Raw genomic sequence first — 24,569 nt, forward strand, 5'->3', positions numbered from 1 at the left:
CACTAGAAAGAAGCACGCATGCTAGTCGCTAGTGATGTTGCCCAGGGTGGACCAGGAGAGACTGACGGACCCTTGGGCAGGCCGGAGCCCACCCAAGCTTCCCCCAATCCCCCGCTCGAGGAGGTCATCACACTACCCCACCCCCACTCCAGCGATGGACTGCCTCTAAGTCCCGTTGCAGCTCTTCACAATCCCCCCGCCTCCGAATCGATTTAATCAGCTTTACATCATCCGCGAACATTAGTACTGTGCAGTGATGCACGTCATCCGGAAGATCATTTATCAGCAGCACGAAAAGAAAAGGCCCCAAGTTAGATCCTTGACTAATGCCAGATCTCGTGGGGTAACTTTCAGAAACGTACGGACCATACTTTACGTACTGCTTCCGACCGGATAGATAATTCGCGAAAAGATTTAGGAGCCTGGGTGTGAACCCCATGGCTCCAAGTTTTAACAGCAGAACGTCATTATCTACCCGATCGAATGCTTTTTGAAAGTCCAGGTAAACTACGTCCACCTGAGCTTTCCCGTCTAGCTCTCTTGACAGAGTGTGGGTCAAAGTTAGCAGGTTTGTAGCTACTGATCTTCTGGGAAGAAATGCATGCTGTGTACTGGTGATGTACGACTGACATTGCGGTAGTAGTTTGCAATGTGTCGCCGACTCAAAGACTTTAGCCAGGACGTTCAGAATTGCAACGGGACGATAGTTCTCAACCTTAAGTCTAGATCCCTTCTTCGGGATCGGCGCACTCTAGATTCTTTCCAGTCTGTTGGGTACACCCCCGAATGAAGAATGAGGTTGAAAATAAACTCTATCGGACCCACAAGACTATCGACACATACATAGGTATAGGTTAGGTTCGTTAGGTATCTTCAAGCGGGGCTCCGTCGATATCGCTTTCTGTCTCTGGCGCCTTAGTAATGCTACGGGAAAATTTTGCAACTTTGCACCACTCTAACTCCTAAATTAGTAGGTTTAAAAAAAACTTTAATTTATAAAAGATGCTTATTTTAATGCATTCTTTCTAATAAGAACAAAACACTATGCTAGAAAGAGTGCAGAGGAAGTTCTGTAGGCACATTTACAAACGACTGTACGGATATTACCCATATATGTATCCATCTCTATTCGTAACAGGAATGGTTGGTCTTCAAACTCTAGAAACCAGACGGAAACTGCTGCATATTATGCATTACCGCCAACTGTTTCACCATAGAGTAGATGACGCATCCGTGCTTGAGAGAATGGGGCTGCAAGTGCCAAGAGCGAATGTGGTGGTTGGCATGCCGGGCGCGGTGCCGGCGCGGCGGCGGCGGCGCCTGTTCGCGGTGGCCGGCGCACCGCTCGAGCCCGAGCTGCTCTTAACCGCATCATGTTGGAGACAGACGATATTGACATATTTGCTGATAGTGTTGGTGTGTTTTACAGAAAACTCTTAAGGTTCATAGACTCTACACTCCTTAGGTGATTAATGTAATAACCATAGTTTAACTTTTAAGTGTGTTTGCTTTTATTTATGTCAATTTAACATGTACATAATTATATTACCACATAAGTGCTTTGGTGAAATACTGTTAACTTTTGTGTATTTTTAATAAATAAATAAATAAAAAAACGTGAAAAAAGTCCCAGAATCGGGCCCCTTTTGCTATACTCTGACCGCCTCTGTCTATACTACTGTAATGTTTGACGTTATCACGTTAAACTACCGTCCGTAAACGACTTTACAGACAACCAATTTCTTAACACTTTCGAAACCGGGCTCTACGCGGCGCTACGACATTTTCGCTACATACGGGGAAACCCATGTAATCGGCTACGCTTCTACGAGCGGTGTGCCCGACAGTCGGGTTCTTGGTAGCGAAAGTGTTAATAAAACCAGTCTTGATTTGCCAATTTGATTAATGTGCCAACCAAGTGCCAACTTATTTTGATTCAGAGTTCTCGTATTCCAAATTTGTTCCATTAGTTCATGAATGTCATGATTATAATAAAGATTTTTGTTTATTTCGATATTCAGTCTGCTTGTTTAGTTCATTGGGAAAATAGCTTTTGTTAGTTTGGCACAAATTGGAACGATTCAATAAATAGCTGTCAAAGTCCATCACTTATGTCATGTCACCACCATGTCACAATTGTCACATTCATTCACATTTCACATTGCTATACCCTTTCTTACCGTACAGTACGAATAAAGAAATGTTCAAATAATTAAATGAGTTACAGAAATAATCCCAGAAAAAGTATTAACAAGTTGTTTTGAAAATGCAGGCGGTTACAACAAAGTCATTCTCTAGTTTAATTAGAGCGCGACTAACAGACTTCTTCCCTCGGCAACATTACGGTTAGAATTTTAGTTTTTAAATTAGGCTGACTGATTAATGTATAATATTATGATTATGTGAGATTGTGTATAATTTGATTTGATGTTTTAGTGACTCGCAAGAGGTTTTACCGGAACACTGGCATCGTCCAAAGCGACAGTAAGTGGGAGGTAACGCTGGACCATCGACGGCTGAAGACGCCGAACGGCCGCGTGCTGTCGGTGAGCAGCGAGCCACTGGCGCGCGCCATTGCCGCCGAGTGGGATGCGCAAGTGGAACACATCACACAGCCCACTATGCACTTGGTAATTCTCCCTTAAGACGATACGGCAGGGGTCAATTCTCCATACAAACGCTCTCGACTATTTCCTCCCTGGTTTTTGAAGATAGAGCAATGATTTTTTTCAACACAGATTGTTATTATTTTTATCTGTGTCGGACCGTTTTGATTTTTTTGATATTCTGCTTTTTAAAGACTAGAGCCAATCAAAATTTCCAAAAACGGCCTTTTTCATTGTGGTGCAAAAAAAGGTGTGATACTAGTACTCAAGATTGGTAACAATTAACCAAAAAAGCTAAATGGTCAGACATAGATTATTTCATTGTTATTCAGATTCTCAATTTTCGTTCCGATTGATTAAGTTTTGAAGGAGGTAAGAGTCGAGAGCGCAAGCTCGATTTTAAAGATTTTTTTGAAATATCTTTTGACTGAGTTGTTCTTAATGGACATTTTTTTTCGATAAATCTAGTTAATAACACTTGTATATTTAACTAAAATTCCCAAGTTGAAAGGGAGGCTCCTTTCCATTTTAACATTTTCACTGCCGTATCCTCTTAAGATTGCTGAGCTTTTTTATAGACTCTCCCATGATACATGCTTGTGCCAATCCGAATAAGGTCTAAAACAACTTGTTAACATCAATATTGTACCTACATTGTAAAATCACCATCAACAGAATGCATACAGTGTAAACAAACCTTGTATTCAAAATATCTTAAAATATCCATTATCTCATCTCATTCTGCAATAAATTCATATCACATTATGATCCTAAACCATTAACATAATATAAGATGCTAAAATATGGATATTGCATTTTCATTGAAGGGTTTGTTTACATTGTTCACAATTGCTATTGAAGGTGATTTTATTATTGTAATTATTTTCGTAAATTCTTAAAAGTTAAGGCAAGTTCATTAATATTTTTTATTTATAGCTTGACAACAACTTGACAATATTTTGATCCTTTCTTACAAAAAGAAGATTATTAAAACAGAAGAAGAGTAACAGGTCCCACTGGCCTATACAATGGAAAATTTCACTGATTATGGTTGCGATCTTGGTGGCTGGATGGCAGAGCAAAGTCAAGTCTCAGACATTTGTTCTTGTCAAACAGTTAAAGATATACAAGAATTGAGATTATTATTATTTGTGTGTTTTTTCCCTATCTCGGAACCATGGACTCCCAGACCGGGTGCAGAGGCCCTTTCGAACAATTTAATCTAAAAGCAAGGGATTATTATTATTTATAAAGCAGGCAGGCAGTTGTAGTAACTGATAAAGCCTGTATCCAGTTGTCAGCAGAAGTTTCATTAGTAGCATGTTTATGAATACAAACATGAATAATAATTGTACTTTCTTTTAGACAGCTTTATGCAACACAGCCATAGACAACCCTGGGAAGTTGACTTCACATGACATTGCCAGCTACTTACTCGACTTCCTGCCTACAGACACACTCCTGTTTCATTCAGAGGTAAAGTCATTTAGTATTTACATTTTACTAAGAGAAATGGTTCTTGTGTTCTATTATTGCACAAAAGAAATATATACTTAATGTACAACAGGCAAACTGAGTGCCACACCCTCTGACTGCATTCCTTAATTCTTAAATTTCATTGATGCACATTTAGTATAGTTGTGCCGTTTTCGTGATAGAACATTACCCATACAAACGGGAGAATATTCTCGGGAATGGCACAACTCTAATATTGAACTGCTTGAGAAATTTAAAATTATTTAAAAAAAAATCACAAAGTCAAATGTTATAGCAGAACTTTCTATTAAGTCTTCTATGGAACTCTCCATAGATAGAATAGAAGAGTAATCTTATTTACATCTGCATTAAATTAAACTATCTTTGATTATTTTAGGAAGAAGACGAATTAAGAGCACTGCAAGCAGAAAAATGGACACCAGTACTAGAATGGTTTCAAAAGAGATTCAATGTTACCCAAGAGACATCCAAGGGTTTGTCACTGCCTCCTGTAGCTACCGAGACCCGGGCAGTCCTGGCACGATATTTCCTGTCATTTGACTTCCCTGCACTTAATGGTATGTATTTTACTATAGGGGCCATCCCACACTTGATACTGGTGCCTTTAAATCGTCAGCGTCAACTTAATAACATACATATAAACTAATACAGAGCCATCTGCTTTAGCTGTTAAACTGTGAGCTTGCATTTTGGGTTTACTGTCTATCCTCTTGCCGCCCAATCGGCCCAATGTACATTGAGATGACATTTGGTTTCAATGGAATTTAAACTTTCGTGTAAACAAATAAAGTAGCATTTCTTTTTTTTTTTAATTTTTCGAACAAATGAATCTCAACTCAATTTCAAGTACAACTAGAATCACAATTTCCTAGCAAAAAAGTTTTTGTACGGTGGGCGTTGGGCGTTACGAGGCTATTACAGTCAATTTATATTTGCGACAATAATGAATTGAAATATTATATCATTGTTGTAGCTATTTGTTTCGGTATGGAAGCGCTGAAGTCCCCGTTGCTGATGATAGCGTGCGTGGAGCGCCATATAGAGCCGAATGAGGCAGTGTTACTGTCTCGCCTCGAAGAAGAGTACCAGGTAATTGTAGTTAAGAGAAAATTGAGTGAAATATTTCCAAACACATGAAATGATAAAAAAATAACGAAGGTATACCAGTTTTTCATCCTTAATCCATTGGTCTTCAATAGATATCCCTAGGACGAACACTAGTTAACAAAAAACTTGATTCGTGTTTCGAACTCGACCATCGAGTTCAACAAGGTTACGCAAAAAATTAAAATAAAATAGAAGCAGTTGGAATATTTATGCATTATGTATGTAACGTGTTAATTTAATAATCGTTCTTCCTTCCTAGTACAATTAATGCTCTTAAAACGCGTTCAATTTATTGTTTTATGTTCTGAAATATGTAACTTCGAAATTGTGCCTAGTCGGAAAGACCGGCATATAAGAGTAAGGCACGTTTTTTAGGCTTTATGAGAAATAAGTCGAGATTAAACGGGTGTTGTAGGTTAATTTTAATTATAAGTTTCGGCTTTGCTTTTGTCTGGACCTGAAAAAAGAAGGTTATCAACCTCATTTTACGGGACATATATACGGTCTTGCCTTATAAATAGAAAAATGCTGTTATGTTGAAAATATCAACGTCATTTGTTTTAATATCTATCACATTCACAGAACTTTATTTATATAGAAGAAACAAGTTCATCTATTTGTATAGGGGCCGAGCGTGTCAAATTTTGTACTGAAGTTGTTTCTTGCCTGTAATTTTAAATATGTCTCAGACTCTTGATTGTTCATAATTTTTGTGTTGTTGCAATTGAATATCACGTAACGAGGCATTTTTGACGTGATAACGTCTAATAACTCGTTACTACGGGCAGCATGCACGAAAAAGATGACGTCATTGTCCCGTTTCGCAATATAGTTTTTGCGCCATCTATTGGCGCGCGTTGGAACTAAGCGGCTGATCGATGCGCTCGGTATGGTTATAGCGTGTGGCCTAAGTAAAGCACCACAGCTGGGACAGATGGCGCGCCCGTGTGTTGTTCTCGTTAAGCTGAGTTTAGACCAGCAAGTTTTGAGACGCAACTATAGGTAAGAATGAGTGGCAAATATCTGCATCTCTTTCTAGCATATACTTCTGTCTCAAAACTTGCAGCAGCGCCGCAGAGATGGGCAAATCGTAATCGATTCCGGATTACACGATTACTTGATTTTACTTTGTAATCCACTACTGGGTGTCAGATTACTTGTAATGTAATCAAGTGAAACGGTAAATTACCATTACATATAAAGGAATCACTAATCATCTATACAATAATTACTATTACCAATAATTCGTAATCATAGTCGATTCAAAATAACTGAAATTATTGACTTGATTACTTTCAGATTACAAATATGTAGTACCTCAGATTGCTGACTGTCACTTTGACACAAAAGTCATCATGGGTGTCGTAAAATAGGTTTTAGGGGTGCTGATTCCAAAATTAATGACCAATTTGGAATCTGACATTGCTGACTGTCACTTTGACACAAAAGTCGTCATGGGTGTCGTAAAATAGGTTTTAGGGGGTGCTGATTCCAAAATGAATGACCAATGTGGAATCTGACATTGCTGACTGTCACTTTGACACAAAAGTCGTCATGGGTGTCGCAAAATAGGTTTTAGGGAGTGCTGATTCCAAAATTAATGAACAATGTGGAATCTGACATTGCTGACTGTCACTTTGACACAAAAGTCGTCATGGGTGTCGTAAAATAGGTTTTAGGGGGTGCTGATTCCAAAATTAATGACCAATTTGGAATCTGACATTGCTGACTGTCACTTTGACACAAAAGTCGTCATGGGTGTCGTAAAATAGGTTTTAGGGAGTGCTGATTCCAAAATTAATGAACAATGTGGAATCTGACATTGCTGACTGTCACTTTGACACAAAAGTCGTCATGGGTGTCGTAAAATAGGTTTTAGGGGGTGCTGATTACAAAATTAATGACCAATGTGGAATCTGACATTGCTGACTGTCACTTTGACACAAAAGTCGTCATGGGTGTCGTAAAATAGGTTTTAGGGAGTGCTGATTCCAAAATTAATGAACAATGTGGAATCTGACATTGCTGACTGTCACTTTGACACAAAAGTCGTCATGGGTGTCGTAAAATAGGTTTTAGGGGGTGCTGATTCTAAAATTAATGACCAATTTGGAATCTGACATTGCTGACTGTCACTTTGACACAAAAGTCGTCATGGGTGTCGTAAAATAGGTTTTAGGGAGTGCTGATTCCAAAATTAATGAACAATGTGGAATCTGACATTGCTGACTGTCACTTTGACACAAAAGTCGTCATGGGTGTCGTAAAATAGGTTTTAGGGGGTGCTGATTACAAAATTAATGACCAATGTGGAATCTGACATTGCTGACTGTCACTTTGACACAAAAGTCGTCATGGGTGTCGTAAAATAGGTTTTAGGGAGTGCTGATTCCAAAATTAATGAACAATGTGGAATCTGACATTGCTGACTGTCACTTTGACACAAAAGTCGTCATGGGTGTCGTAAAATAGGTTTTAGGGGGTGCTGATTCCAAAATTAATAACCAATTTGGAATCTGACATTGCTGACTGTCACTTTGACACAAAAGTCGTCACGGGTGTCGTAAAATGGGTTTTAGAGGGTGCTGATTCCAAAATTAATGAACAATGTGGAATCTGACATTGCTGACTGTCACTTTGACACAAAAGTCATCATGGGTGTCGTAAAATAGGTTTTAGGGGGTGCTGATTCCAAAATTAATGACCAATGTGGAATCTGACATTGCTGACTGTCATTTTGACACAAAAGTCGGTATGGTTGTAGCGTGTGGCCTGAGTAAAGCACCACAGCTGCGAATATTAGGGTTCTAAGATTAGTAAATGGCACTAGCACTTTAATAAAATTAACGCGTGTCTCGCAAACGGTCTAGGATACAAAATGACGACTTTTATATAGGTATAAGTTAGGTTCGTTAGGTATCTTCAAACGGCCGAAGGCTCCTATTCTGTGCAGTTTCTGTAATAAGCGGGGCTCCGTCGATATCGCTTTCTGTCTCTGGCGGCTTAGTAATGCTACGGGAAAATTTTGCAACTTTGCACCACTCTAACTCCTAAATTAGTAGGTTTTAAAAAAACTTTAATTTATAAAAGATGCTTATTTTAATGCATTCTTTCTAATAAGAACAAAACACTATGCTAGAAAGAGTGCAGAGGAAGTTCTGTAGGCACATTTACAAACGACTGTACGGATATTACCCATATATGTATCCATCTCTATTCGTAACAGGAATGGTTGGTCTTCAAACTCTAGAAACCAGACGGAAACCGCTGCATATTATGCATTACCGCCAACTGTTTCACCATAGAGTAGATGACGCATCCGTGCTTGAGAGAATGGGGCTGCAAGTGCCAAGAGCGAATGTGGTGGTTGGCATGCCGGGCGCGGTGCCGGCGCGGCGGCGGCGGCGCCTGTTCGCGGCGGCCGGCGCACCGCTCGAGCCCGAGCTGCTCTTAACCGCATCATGTTGGAGACAGACGATATTGACATATTTGCTGATAGTGTTGGTGTGTTTTACAGAAAACTGTTAAGGTTCATAGACTCTACCCTCCTTAGGTGATTAATGTAATAACCATAGTTTAACTTTTAAGTGTGTTTGCTTTTATTTATCTCAATTTAACATGTACATAATTATATTACCACATAAGTGCTTTGGTGAAATACTGTTAACTTTTGTGTATTTTTAATAAATAAATAAATAAATAAAAAAACGTGAAAAAAGTCCCAGAATCGGGCCCCTTTTGCTATACTCTGACCGCCCCTGTCTATACTACTGTAATGTTTGACGTTATCACGTTAAACTACCGTCCGTAAACCGACTTTACAGACAACCAATTTTTTTATGTTTTGATTGACTTCAACTTACAAAAATTGACGCCCGAAAGCTGCATGCTGCGATTAAAGACGGACAACTCAGTGGATTTCACTGAATTCATTTGACACGCTAAGTAGATACGTTTGCTTGATCTATGGTATATATGACATCTGTGATCACATTACTCCCTGTTATTAAATAATATAACAATGAACATGATTTTGATACTTATTTCCATATGAAATTACGCGACAACGAGCACTAGACGGTCTTTCCGTACTCAACGCGTGGGGACGGTCAACCCGCCGAGCCTTAAGAAAAGTGATTTTTATCACATAAGTTTATTTTAATTCACCAAAGTATTATAAAAGCTGTGTAGAATATAAAATTTGCTAGCCCATAGGACCATGCGGATCACTCCAGACTACTTTAATAGTCTAGTTTTATCCACTCAAACTTTATTTCAAATAAAGTATGCCAGTCTTGCCCGCACTGACCTTAAGACACATTTTATATAGAGACTGCAGTATGCATACATAAATACTAAGAGGAAAAGTTAAATAAAAGCTGTTTGAAAACCGTTAAGTCACATTGATCAACATTACTGAAGAATGAACTATGAAACTTCTCAATCTTCTCATACAATAAAATTCAGCAAATATTAGACCAGTGAGAAGGTGAGAGGTTAAGTGTAACCGGCATTAGCTTGATTCTATTCCATTCTCCTAAGGCTAAGTACTTGTTCAATTAATTAAATTCAAATCATATCTATTGTTTTTTAGGGTTCCGTACCTCAAAGAGGAAAAACGGAACCCTTATAGGATCACTCGTGTGTCTGTCTGTCCCTCTGTTACAGCCGATTTCTCCGAAACTACTGGACCGATTTACTTGAAATTTGGTACACATATGTAAACCTGTGGCCCAAAGACGGACATGTAATTTAATTAAATGAAATTTAATCATAGGGGTCACTTTTGGGGGTAAACTTGAAAATTAAAAATCAAAGTTATTAAAACTATATTGTGTTATATATCAAATGAAAGAGCATTTTATGAGCATTTGAAATATATTTTTTTTTAATTTTTAATTTTGGTACTTTAGAAGTAATTTAAGAAAATAGACAAAAAATGACCATTCCCCCCTTATCTCCGAAACTACTTAGCGTAAAATTTTCAAAAAAATACACGAGATAGCCCTCTACCTGTAGATTACAGGAAAACCTATTAGAAATCTACAGTCAAGCGTAAGTCGGACTTACGAGAAAAAAACTCAAATTAAGATTTTCACTCACTGACGCTGCAAGCAGTTACTAAACGTCTTAAAATTTTGTAAGCGTGATGGACAGGTAGAAAGAAATTCATTTCTGTCTTTTTTTTTTTTTAGAAATTGTTCAATTTTTTTTTCATTTGCCAAAATGACTTAAGTTCCTACTAAAAAGGAGGCGCTTAAGACCGTTTGTAAGTGGACTGAGCAAAATTTTGTTCAAATCGGTCCAAAAAAGGTCTCTGTTGACGAAAACATAGAATTTGTGGCAACGACAGCCCAAATCTGAAGTCCATTTGCTCTATCTCTTATCGTTTCCGAGATATATACGTAAAGTCTTGAAAGTGCGAAAAGTTAACTTTGCCATCACAGTCGTTCAGGCGCTCATGAGTTCTTTGTATGGAAAAGTCGAAAACCGACTCGCACTTGACCAATGTTCATAGAACGTGTTGTGGTTTTTTACGCGGGTCCGCGACTGACGACGTTCGAATGTTTTGTTCGAAAATGTTTGAGGGTGGTTTCTTTGAAACGTCGCCGGTGGCGGGTGGTTCGACGGGCGAAGGTCACACGCCGCACGCGACGGTCTGTATTCGTTTTGTACAATAGCAACGGACGGCGGGTGGCGTCTTGATATGGAAAATGACTGACTTCACTAAAGATAATGATGAACTCATTGAGGTAATACTAGAGAGGACACTGCGAGCAAAACGTTTGCGCTACAAACATAAGTCCATTGGACTTATGTTTCTGCCTGCACACAAATAAAATGTAAAAATGCCTTCCTGCGCAACAAGATGCTGTTTAAGCCATACGAGAAAATCGAATAAAACTGACGTGGCACATTTCATCGGTTAGTATACACGCTATGTTAATCGATCTTTATTTAAGTAATTATTTCAATGAAGGGACGCGCTCCTCAAACGCGAAGCTATCGCTGCCATTTTGTTGAACGAAATCATAGATTAATCGCATCATAATCGCACAGACTTGACATGTAGGTAATGAAGTATAGTAATTGTGATTATATTCTGTTTGTAATATATAAAAGAGAAATGTTAAATTTATTTCACGTTATACTTATGAATACTACACAGTTCTAACACGAGTTGTAATCGATATTTTCATACAATAATAACCTATGATTTTCTTCAAGGGCAATTAAAGTAGGTGATATGAAAAAAAATCAATAATGTATTTTTGTTTCACTTAGTAGAACTTAAACATAGCACAATGTATGATAGTGCTAAAATTAAACTACTTACCCCCTTATTCATAAACGTTCACTAAAGTTATCAAACCGATAAAGTTTGTTTGTCCCTTTCTGTCACACCAATACGCCGAAAAGGGACAAACGAACTTTATCGGCTTGATAACTTTAGTGTGCGTTTATGAATAAGGGGGTTAGTATTTTACAAAAAGTATAAAAAAGGTCTACACTAAGAGTGTCGCGTCTAGGTGGTCATTGGTCAAGTCTTACTCTATGACACGGTACCTCCCCACGCATGCGCCGCGCGCTGCCGGCCGGAGCACAGACTTTGTTTGGGGTGTAATTTCTAGTATGTTAGTACATAGTAATTCAATGGATGAATTGTACTTCTGTGAACTGTTTTCGATATACTTAATCGAATATATGATGTAAATTTTTCTTTACTACAATGAAAGTGTTTGAGTACCAAGTTAAAAATTTTACTTTCTTTTTGCCGGTTTCATACAAAAATATCGTTTGACTGTCTCTTTTTTTGGGTAATATCAATATTTATATGGAAACGGATTAAGTCGCGTATAATCTTCTTCCTCTAAGAATTACAATGTAAGTATTTTTACATTCATTTTGATCAGAGCACAACACAACAGTTCAAAAATCAGTCTACCAGAGCTTCTGAGTTCCGTCGCCGACGACGGGTGACCAAGGGTCAGAAAACCCACGCACCCGCGACCGACAGCGTGTGGCACAGCGGCACATACGGCTCACATCCAAACATTCCTAACGCCGCCGGGCGCGTGTGACGGGCCAGAGAAACCAGGGCCTTAGGGCTAGGTGATTATCGCCGCGCCGCAGAGGACGCGCTGAGGGGGGGGCGGTGCCTACAGCAGTTGTAGTTGTATGCATACCTAGCTCACGCACACAGACGCGTCCGCTGGCGCCGCCAGGGGCGGCTCACTCCGCTATCCTATCGCCGCGCTACAAGTATATCCTGGCGGCCGCGAGCTGTGGCCGCGAGTTCGCGGCCTACTCAGGGGTGGCGCACATTCTCACGGAATGCACGTTCGCACTTTCTATTGTTACTTTACGTCGCGAGGTTTTTTAAGCGATGTCCGCGGGTGGAATGGCTAATAATACTTAATTAAATAGACATATTGAATAAAATAAATACCAAATTTCACCACCCCCTTTCTTCCCGTGGGTGTCGTAGAAGGCGACTATGGGATATGGGTTAAATTGTGGCGTAGGCGAGAGGCTGGCAACCTGTCACTACAATGTCACAGTTTTGTTTTCATTCAACCCCTTATTTGCCAAGAGTGGCACTGAAACTTGAGTAGTTTCATGTGCTCTGCCTACCCCTTCATGGGATATAGGCGTGATTGTATGTATGTATGTATAAATACCAAAAGATATTCTTATACAGATCTACTACTGATTAAGTCCCACGGAAAAGTTCAATAAATAGACAATAGAGATAGATCGATGCAAACTCTTTTTTTAATATCATGCATCAAAATATTGCAGGTGCTCTCGGAAAACTAGATGTCATTGAGTTGTCATTGCAAAGTTTAGCTAATAATAATAATTACATAAGTGCGTTATGTCTCACTGAACATTTTATGCAATTAAACAATGAGTGTAATTTGATGCTAAATGGTTTCAAAATGGCAGCTTGCTATTGTCGTAAAAAAATGAGTAGAGGCGGGACGTGTATTTTACTCCGGGATAATATAGAATGCAACCCTTTACTTTGGATAAAAGACTTGTGTGTTGAAAAGGTATTTGAATGTTGTGGTGTTAACATACCATCGCATAACATTGCAATTATATGTATTTATCGAATACCAGGTGCAGACTTAGATTTGTTTTTTGAAAAACTTCACAAGTTATTATATACTCTCACAAAGTCACAAAAACATTCTAGACGTATAATTTTATGCGGTGACTACAATATAGATAATTTAAAAACAAATTCTATAAATACAGAATTTGAGAGAGTATTGCAAAATTATAATTTCAAATTACAAATTAATGAACCAACACGCGTCACAGGTACTTCTAGCACATGCATCGACAACATTGCTACTAATTTTAAAACTACAGTTAAATGTAATGTACTCAACTTGTGCCTCTCAGATCACAAAGCACAGACAATATCAGTCCCAGTAAAATGTCTAAATTATGTGAAATTCTGGTATGAATGGAAAAGGGATTTCAGCTCAGATCATCGTAAAAAGTTTCAGAATGCTGTACAAAGTTTATCATTTTCGGATATAATCTCTTGCAGTAATAATACTAACTTTGCTTTCAATGAATTTCATGACACAATTAGTCTATTTTTTAATCTGTGTTTTCCTTTAAAAAAAGTAAGAGTTAATGCTAACTGTAAGCCAAAGTGGATTACTGCCGGATTAAAGAAAGCTATAAGAACAAAGCGAAAGCTATATTTTAAATGCATACATTCATCAGAACAAATTCATAAAGAACATTATAAAAAATACTCAGCTTTGCTAAAAAAATGTATTAAAAAGTCTCATAGGTTACAGAACCATAACTACATATACAAGTCAGATAATATAGGGAAAGCTTCTTGGTCAATTATAAATAGTCACATAGGCAAGCGTCAACCGAGTCATTTCACTGATAGTATGACTTTCGAGGACCAAAAAATTACTAACGCACAAGAAATGGCAACTAAACTAAACCATCAATTCACTACGGTATCAGATTCAATAAATGGTAACAAAACTAAATATCAATATAAATTGCACAACCTGGACTCTACTATATACTTACACCCGACATGCCCGGCTGAGATTGCAAGAGTAATAATGACGTTAAAAAACTCCAAAGCAGCTGGCTATGACGAGCTACCCACGTCAATCATAAAAGAGAACTCCTCAGTGTTCGCTTTTGTTTTAAGTCACCTGATAAACTTGTCTATGGCTGAAGGCATCTTTCCTGATAAGCTTAAACTTACAATTATCAAACCTTTACTGAAAAAAGGAGATATAACCGATCCATTAAATTATAGACCCATAGCGCTAATACCAGTGATATCAAAAATCTTTGAAAAGATTATCCATAAGAGGATATCAGACTTTATGGAAAAATATAATATCTTATCCAAAGATCAATTTGGTTTCCGCAAAGATAAATCTACTACATTAGCTGTATTGGACTTCATGACAAATATTTTAAATTGTAGGAATAACAGAACACCTGTCACAGGCATTTTTATGGACATGTCAAAGGCTTTTGACAGGGTGAGCCATGACATTTTGCTAACAAAATTATATCATTATGGTATACGAGGGAACTGTTATGAATGGATAAGGACATACTTAAACCAACGTCTGCAATGTACGGAAATACCCAAATATGACGATACCACAAAAATGCTAATTAAATATAGATCGGATTATATTAATGTTACAACTGGTGTCCCTCAAGGCAGTGTTCTTGGACCATTGCTTTTTCTCGTTTACATTAACGACTTGCCAGACATGCCCTCTCTTACCAACCATAAAATGACGCTCTTTGCCGACGACTGTTCTATAGTGATACAGGGAAAGGACACTCAAAATTATGAAACAGTCATTAACAGAGTTTTTGAGGATGTAAATGTATGGTTAATTAATAATAATTTAAAGGTTAACCTCCTTAAGACAAAATTTATGGAATTTTATGCACCGCAAGGAAAACCAAAGAATATCAATATAAATTACGACGGTCATACAATAGAGGGTGTGTCATCAATTCGTTTCCTGGGTATTATTTTAGATTGCCACACAAACTGGAAAGAACACACCGAAATGCTCATTGACAAGTTGAACAGGTTTATATTTGCCCTGCGAAGGATCTCTCAAATATCGTCACAAAAAACTGCATTATTAGCCTTCAACGGGCACGTAATGTCCAATTTGCGTTATGGCATAGTACTTTGGGGTAACTGTAGCAATATGCAAAAGGTATTTCTGCTACAAAAGAAATGTATACGAGCTATATGTGGTGTGCATCAACTAGAACCCTGTCGACCTCTCTTCCACGAGTTAAAAGTGTTGACATTGCCATCATTATATATTTATGAGATTAGTCTCTTTGTCAAATTGAACATAAATTCATTCAAAAATAAGGCATCAACCACAATTTATCAATCTAGACACGGCTCTGATTTATGTTATCCCTATCTCTCTAAGACAGCTTTTTTTTCAAATAACATACTATGCATGACAATTAAAATATTTAATCATCTACCCCTAGATATAAGGAACTCTGACATGCCCGAATTTAAATGTAAATTGTATAAATTTTGTTTAGAAAAATGTTTTTATAGAATAGACGAATATTTGGCATCTGTAAATGAATGAATAATATAATAATAATAGGATTTTAATAATAATATGAATTAACAGTAATCAGAATTTTAATATGAATAATTGAATTAATAATGTCTAATATGTGTAGACTAGGCTTGTACAACATACTTTTGTATATAAAGATTAGATTTAGTACCTAGTTTATAAGAATATTTTGCATGCTTCTTCAAGCAAAATGTACGCACATTATTAATTCTGTCCACCTATGGTTAACACTACATTTTCGCAAATAAATATATCTTTATCTTTATCTTTACGTGCGCTCTCTGCAGTGTGCGCTGCCGCTGCCACGAAACGTCCGAAAGAATTCTGTCTTAACAGTACAACTACTGCACACGAGATGGCGCGCGAAGAAAAACGCATGAAAACTCGAAAATTCGCGTTTTCCGGGACCTAAGGATAAGTTAGACCGATTTTTCACCCCCAAAAACCCCCACATAACAAATTTCTGCGAAATCGTTAGAGCGGTTTCCGAGATCGTCAGTGTAAATAAATATATATATATATAAAATATCTGGGCGACCGAGCTTCGCTCGGTTCTATTTTAATATATCACGTCTTTAGATAAAAAAAAACTCTTATAAATACAAAAACAAAAAAAAAGACAAAAAACAAAAACTTAATTTCTGGCCGGGATTCGAAACCCTGACACCTACGATCTATCTGCGTACATTAGACCGACCTCGTGCGACTGAGCTACGCGGAATCGATGCGCGCGCGGCGAAATTAAGGACCATATTTTACGTTTACAAATGCGAAAGAAAAACTCAAGAAAACTCGAAAATTCGCGTTTTCCGGGATCTAAGGCTACGCTAGATCGATTTTTCACCCCCGAAAACCCCCACAAAACAAATTTCAGCGAAATCGTTAGAGCGGTTTCCGAGATCGTCGGTATATATAAATAAATAAATAAATAAATAAATAAATATACAAGAATTGCTCGTTTAATAGTATAAGATAAATAAATATACAAGAATTGCTCGTTTAAAAGTATAAGATAAGATAGGTATACATACCTACTATGGCAACTCTATCACAGCGCAGAATATGCAGAAGCCACATGGTGGTCTGCGACAGAAACTCAATAGACATTTTCAGAGTTTTTAAAATAAGTACCTAAGTAGGTACGTGAAGTAACATGGTAAATTAAAAAAATATCATTAGATACTTATTGCGAAGGTGTAAACAATTTCCTTCGTTTTGCCACATATCAATAATTACCTATCTATATTAAATTCATTAATCCGTATACAACTATACATTACATTTTTACAGTACGGTAATACTCACCCCGTTATTCATAAACGTACACTAAGTTATCAAGCCGATAAAGTTCGGTTGTCCCTTTCCGACGTATTGGTGTGATAGAAAGGGATAAACGAACTTTATCGGCTGGATAACTTTAGTGTACGTTTATGAATAAAGGTGTTAAAATTTATAGCTACGAAATTTTACATAAAACACCTACTTTAAAATAAAATAAAAAATGTTGAATTTGGTTAACATTATAAAAGACCTCACGCAAACTGTGCTAATTAGTTCGCGAATTCGTCGAGAGGTGGCGCTAAACACAATTATGCTCATTAGAGAACCTATACTTCTAGCCTAGCCCAGTCTTTAGACTTATGTGAGTAACGTAAAAGTACCTAATAGTTTTGTAGGTACGGAACCCTCGGTGGGCGAGTCCGACTCGCACTTGGCCGGTTTTTTATTGTTCAATTTTCAAACGAAATAAGCTATTATTATCTGCAATTCTGCACTTAGTTAAAATTTGAGTGGCCTCCTAAGCCTTACCTTAGGAGGCTATATAATTAATCCGGTTTGAAGTAATTTCAAGGAAAATAGTTATTTGTTTTACAAGTGGTTCAAAATATGGAATCTTGGTTTCAAGGCAAGAAAGTAAAACAAAGTTTACTACCGAGTGAAACGCAAAATTTCAAGTCAGCTAGGGACATCCAAGTTAAAATTTGTATGAAATTACTTTGCACTCTTTTGGATAAAATGTAACTGTTGTGTATGTTTACAGTTGTCCCGATGGGGCCGCGTGCCGTGGGCGCACGAGCTGAGCCAGGTGAGCTGACGGCGCGCTTGGCGGCCGCGCTGCTCGTCGTCAGCGGCGCCGGCGAGTCGCACTCCGCGCGCGCCAAGTCCAACCCGCCCGAGACCGCCTAGCCCCATGATATACATGGAATTGTCAAGTGAAAACGTATATAGTGTTAGGATTTCTTCAAAAGTGGTTGCTAGACGCGCACTCGCCAAGTTAAGTCCACCCCACCCGAAACCGCCTAGCCTCATGACTACACGGACTTATCAAGTGGAAGGTGAATGAATCTAGTGAATTCTTCAAAAGTGGTTGCTACAGTTTGTAAGAGGTATTATTTTATTTATTTTTATTTATTATTCAAATAAGTTACACAGCATAACAGTAAAACCAAAGCACTGTGAAACTAAAAAATAAAAACAATAGGTATAAATATAGCACAACAGTAAAAATCAGACAAAAAAAAGGTATCCTTTATCTATCACTTGTACGCTACAAAACTACTACGCTGAACTAAACTTGTACGCTGAAGCTTTAGTAGTTTCATGTGCTCTGCCTACCCCTTTATGGGATACAGGCGTGATATGTATGTATGTATGTATGTTGTACGCTACAAGTCAAGTCTACCCTGAGACTGTTTTAGCACGCTCACGAAATAAATGGACTAGTCCAGTGAAAAATTAACTTTGTACCTTGTGATTTGATTTCGGCGTGATTGATGATAAACATAATATTGGTACCAAATTTCAGCTTTCCAGTGCTAACAGGCACTGAGATTATCCGCGGACGGACGGACATACAGACATAGCGAAACTATAAGGGTTCCTAGTTGACTACGGAACCCTAACGAAAAGCGGCGGCAATGCGAGAGCCGCCATACTGCTGGTTTCATTTATCGCACACGCATAATGGAAAAGAAATATCTTTGTCTTGATCTATTTTCTGTAAATATTAATATAATAGAATATGAGGACCGATATGTTGTGTCCTGTACATAGATGTTTAATAAATATATATGTATATTTACTTGCTATCTACTCATGATTTATATTAGACTTGTGTGTTATGATTTGTATATACGATTTGCGACGTTGGTGCCATTGAGATTAGTGTTTTATTTTTACACGATACTCCGCGCGATGTTCGCCTCCATACCATGTCCCCTCTACCTAAACAATTAAGGAAAAATAAGCATTCATTATGAGCCACGCACATAAATTTAAAGCCAATAAGAGTTAAATCAAGAATTTAGTTTATTTTGTACGACAGCTCAGTGAGCGAGTTCGACTTGCACTTAGTAGGTACAATGTACTTTTCTCAAACATGCAATGAAATATTGTCTTTACGTTCCTTAAAATGGGCTGGGAAGTATCGCTTTTTGGGCGCAACAACTCGAGAGGACTGTAAAGGGATTTCATATTATTTTTTAGGCCTAGGCCTGCAAAGTAACTTTTTTTTATAAAATATTGTCCTTTTAGAGCATTTTTTTTATTTCATTGTATGTTTGAGAAAAGCACTATACATGCCTCGGCGTGAAAACGGATTCCCGGCCTCTGACGAAATCCTCATTTTCCCGGCCTCTGATGTAATGTACTACTTTACAATTAATTGATTCGTTGCATGTTCCATTTTCGAAAACTTTACGCTGTGGCGGCGAAAAATAGATCAAGAGCCCAGGCCCGCCAGACCTTCCTCAAATTCTCAAGGATGAAACTTTGGGACAATGTAGAGTTCACATCGGCGTTTAATGTGTGCATATTTTCTAGTTCGGCCCATCGGCCAATTTTTTGCTATCAAGTGATGAAGGTGAAAAAAAAAGTGCTTACTTTCCTTAAATTCTCAAGGCTGATTTTTATATATGTGTTAGAGCACGTCGTTAGAAATTGGTTATCATCAATGCCAGACCGTTTCCGCCGGCCATAACTTTTACCAGACGCGACAAAGTTGGCAAAAATCGACTCTAACTTACCTCATTTTCTCAAGCCTGATTTTGATATATGATACGCAGGGACCTATAACTAGACCGTTTGTAAGCAGCCAGACCAATCGGATGGACCCAACCATCCGCCAGACCAACTTAAAGTTTCGATATGAGCATTAGTAGAATTGAAATATTCCGGGTCTATAAAAGCTAAAAACTTGAATTTTCTACATTAAGCTACGTGTATATTGTATACTTGACGTAATAAGCGACTTTCAAAAATTTTACTTCTAAGGAAATAAAAAAATGAAAGTTTATATGTGGTGCAAGATTAATTTTAAGCTATGAATTTTATTTATACTGCGTAAGTACATGTGTATTTTATTATAAATTTAAAGAAGAAAAGTAAATTAAACTTTTTTTTCGGTCGTCGAACAAGGTGGTTTAAAATTAGTTTTAAGATCGATCCTTTTTAATTTGTGGGCGAGGGACCTCACACTATGTATAAAGGCACTATGTGTATGTTGCATATAATGTCATCCCTCGCATACTACAAAAGTTATTTAAGCATTTATATAAGTTCAGTTAAAATGAGGTGGAAAGTATAAGTGTATATGTTGTGTACAACACACGTAAAGTATTCTAAACTTTTTATAACGGCATACATGTATTTGAAGAATGCCAAAAATGTATTCGTGTCTGAAAATTCAGCATCTCCGACATGGGTTATAACGGGGTTGATGATGTTCGTATTGAGTACAAATGTTTAAACTTCCTAAACTTGTAATTCTAAAGATCTGATATTTGTTATGACTTTGAAAAATAGTAGAATGCTTTTTATTGTATTCTAGTAACACGTCTTTGATTGCAAATTTAAACTTCAACTCTATTATAATTATAACCCGTGTAGGGGATGAATATTCAAAATGAACGTTCAACAACTTTTCTTGCATTATTCAACGATTATGCTTTTGTAAAAAAGTATAAAATAAATTGAAATATATTCGATGTAGATTATTATTCTATCTTATATTGTAATAATTAGTATATGCCATATTTATACATAGTGTGAGGTCTCTCGCCCATAAATTAAAAAGGATCGATCTTAAAACTAATTTTTAACCGTCGCCTCATATCTCAAGAAGGACGGTTATCAAGTCGTCTGTGTTTTTTTTTTTTTTTTTATGTTTGTTCCTCGATATCTCCGTCGTTCCTGGACCGATTTTGAAAATTTTTTTTTTGATTGAATGTATATACATACAGATTGGTCCCATTTTTCTCAGAACCCAGTTTTGATGATGGGATCCTGGAGAAATCGAGGGAACTCCTCAAATCTGAAAGGCATACATATGGTGATTTTTGTGTTAATAAAGGAACAGCATGCATTTAGGTACGGAACAGTGACATTTGGTGCAGTGGAACTGCTGATGATGGCCAGAACGGAACTCTTCAAATCTGAACGGCACGCTTATAGTGACTTGGGTATTTTTATACGAACAGCATGCACTTTCGTACAGAACAGTGACATTTGGTGCAGTGGAATTTCTGATGATGGTCAGAACCGAACTCCTCAAATCTGAACGGCACGCTTATAGTGACTTTGGTATTTTTATAAGAACAGCATGCACTTTCGTCCAGAACAGTGACATTTGGTGCAGTGAAACTGCTGATGATGGCCAGAACCAAACTCCTCAAATCTGAACGGCACGCTTATAGTGACTTTGCCATTTTTATAAGAACAGCATGCACTTTCGTCCAGAACAGTGACATTTGGTGCAGTGGAATTTCTGATGATGGTCAGAACCGAACTCCTCAAATCTGAACGGCACGCTTATAGTGACTTTGGTATTTTTATAAGAACATCATGCACTTTCGTTCAGAACAGTGACATTTGGTGCAGTGGAACTGCTGATGATGGCCAGAACCAAACTCCTCAAATCTGAACGGCACGCTTATAGTGACTTTGCCATTTTTATAAGAACAGCATGCACTTTCATCCAGAACAGTGACATTTGGTGCAGTGGAATTTCTGATGATGGTCAGAACCGAACTCCTCAAATCTGAACGGCATACTTATAGTGACTTTGGTATTTTTATAAGAACAGCATGCACTTTCGTCTAGAACAGTGACATTTGGTGCAGTGGAACTGCTGATGATGGCCAGAACCAAACTCCTCAAACCTGAACGGCACACTCATAGTGACTTTGGTATTTTTGTAAGAAAAGCATGCATTTAAGTTCAGAACAGTGACATTTATTTAGTTATGTTTGTTAAGCATATGTTTTGAAGTCAAAGTTTGTCAAGCTTCGATTTCTTATAATATAATCGGATTCATGAGGAATTGAGGAAACTCCTCAAACCTTAACGTTATACGTATATTCATTTGTGTTTCCATCTAATAATTAAAGCATTAAAAGCAGTTTTAAAAAATACTTACACATTTCTACATAATCCAACATTCGCAAGTAGCTTTCACCAGAACCCGAAAGGCGACGGTTTTTTTTTTCTTAAAAATTATAAACCACCTCGACGACCGAAAAAAAAGTTTAATTTACTTTTCTTCTTTTATTTATAATAAAATACACATGTAGTTACGCAGTGTAAATAAAATTCATAGCTTAAAATTAGTCTTGCACCACATATAAACTTTCATTTTTTTATTTCCTTAGAAGTAAAATTTTTGAAAGTCGCTTATTACGTCAAGTATACAATATACACGTAGCTTAATGTAGAAAATTCAAGTTTTTAGCTTTTATAGACCCGGAATATTTCAATTCTACTAATGCTCATATCGAAACTTTAAGTCGGTCTGGCGGATGGTTGGGTCCATCCGATTGGTCTGGCTGCTTACAAATGGTCTAGTTACAGGTCCCTGCGTATCATATATCAAAATCAGGCTTGAGAAAATGAGGTAAGTTAGAGTCGTTTTTTGCCAACTTTGTCGCGTCTGGTAAAAGTTATATTTATAATAAAATACACATGTACTTACGCAGTGTAAATAAAATTCATAGCTTAAAATTAATCTTGCACCACATATAAACTTTCATTTTTTTATTTCCTTAGAAGTAAAATTTTTGAAAGTCAAGCATTACGTCAAGTATACAATATACACGTATCTTAATGTAGAAAATTCAAGTTCTTAGCTTTTATAGACCCAGAATATTTCAATTCTACTAATGCTCATATCGAAACTTTAAGCCGGTCTGGCGGATGGTTGGGTCCATCCGATTGGTCTGGCTGCTTACAAACGGTCTGGTTACAGGTCCCTGCGTATCATATACCAAAATCAGGCTTGAGAAAATGAGGTAAGTTAGAGTCGTTTTTTGCCAACTTTGTCGCGTCTGGTAAAAGTTATATTTATAATAAAATACACATGTACTTACGCAGTGTAAATAAAATTCATAGCTTAAAATTAATCTTGCACCACATATAAACTTTCATTTTTTTATTTCCTTAGAAGTAAAATTTTTGAAAGTCGCTTATTACGTCAAGTATACAATATACACGTAGCTTAATGTAGAAAATTCAAGTTTTTAGCTTTTATAGACCCGGAATATTTCAATTCTACTAATGCTCATATCGAAACTTTAAGTCGGTCTGGCGGATGGTTGGGTCCATCCGATTGGTCTGGCTGCTTACAAACGGTCTAGTTACAGGTCCCTGCGTATCATATATCAAAATCAGGCTTGAGAAAATGAGGTAAGTTAGAGTCGTTTTTTTGCCAACTTTGTCGCGTCTGGTAAAAGTTATGGCCGGGGGAAACGGTCTGGCATTGATGATAACCAATTTCTAACAACGTGCTCTAACACATATATAAAAATCAGCCTTGAGAATTTAAGGAAAGTAAGCACTTTTTTTTTTCACCTTCATCACTTGATAGCAAAAAATTGGCCGATGGGCCGAACTAGAAAATATGCACACATTAACCGCCGATATGAACCGCCGCATTGTCCCAAAGTTTCATCCTTGAGAATTTGAGGAAGGTCTGGCGGGCCTGGGCTCTGGGTCTAAAACTTTTGTCATATTAAAATGACACGCCTCGTGTGTCGTATCGTACGCCACACGTAAAGAATTTCATGCTCATGACATGACACGCCTCTCGTTTCGTGTCATCCGCACAGAAACGCTTAACAGCTTATTATTTCATCCTAACCCAATCCTGTAAGGTGTTGTCTGTAAGAATGTGGTCAGGACAGGGACAAACATTTTTAACTATAAAACTCCCGTGAGACTCATACATATTTAAAAATATTTTAAGCGGGTTACTCACGTATTAAGTCGATATAGCGTTCGACATGTTTCGGTCCAATTTCGAGGACCTTTCTCAAGAGTAGCGACCCCGCCTTTTCGCAGTATGCGTCGCGCTCTCGACATGTAAAGGCGGGGTCGCTACTCTTGAGAAAGGTCCTCGAAATTGGACCGAAACATGTCGAACGCTATATCGACTTAATACGTGAGTAACCCACTTAAAATATTTTTAAATAGGGACAAACATTATTGAATCTGATAATTTATTAAATTGGTATAAAAATGAATTTTAAGCCGAGAATATACATCCATACTAATATTATAAATGGGAAAGTGTGTGTGTCTGTTTGTTTGTCCGTCTTTCACGGCAAAACGGAGCGAGGAATTGACGTGATTTTTTAAGTGAAGATAGTTGAAGGGATGGAGAGTGACATAGGCTACTTTTTGTCTCTTTCTAATGCGAGCGAAGCCGCGGGCAAAAGCTAGTAAT

General features: G+C 37.5%; 1 protein-coding gene across 1 annotated transcript; it reads left to right on the forward strand.

The window, feature by feature from the left end:
- Positions 1 to 2,198: 2,198 nt before the first annotated feature.
- LOC125227500 (ATP synthase mitochondrial F1 complex assembly factor 2) lies at positions 2,199 to 18,400 on the forward strand. The gene is given in 8 exon segments (XM_048131832.1): positions 2,199 to 2,345; positions 2,437 to 2,630; positions 3,972 to 4,082; positions 4,480 to 4,660; positions 5,077 to 5,192; positions 17,895 to 17,937; positions 17,940 to 18,240; positions 18,377 to 18,400. Coding segments are annotated over 7 exon segments (825 nt in total). The 5' UTR covers positions 2,199 to 2,266; the 3' UTR covers positions 18,041 to 18,240; positions 18,377 to 18,400.
- The last annotated feature ends 6,169 nt before the right edge of the window (positions 18,401 to 24,569 follow it).

Source organism: Leguminivora glycinivorella, chromosome 6 (genome assembly GCF_023078275.1).
Source record: "Leguminivora glycinivorella isolate SPB_JAAS2020 chromosome 6, LegGlyc_1.1, whole genome shotgun sequence".
Taxonomy (NCBI): Eukaryota; Metazoa; Arthropoda; class Insecta; order Lepidoptera; family Tortricidae; genus Leguminivora; species Leguminivora glycinivorella.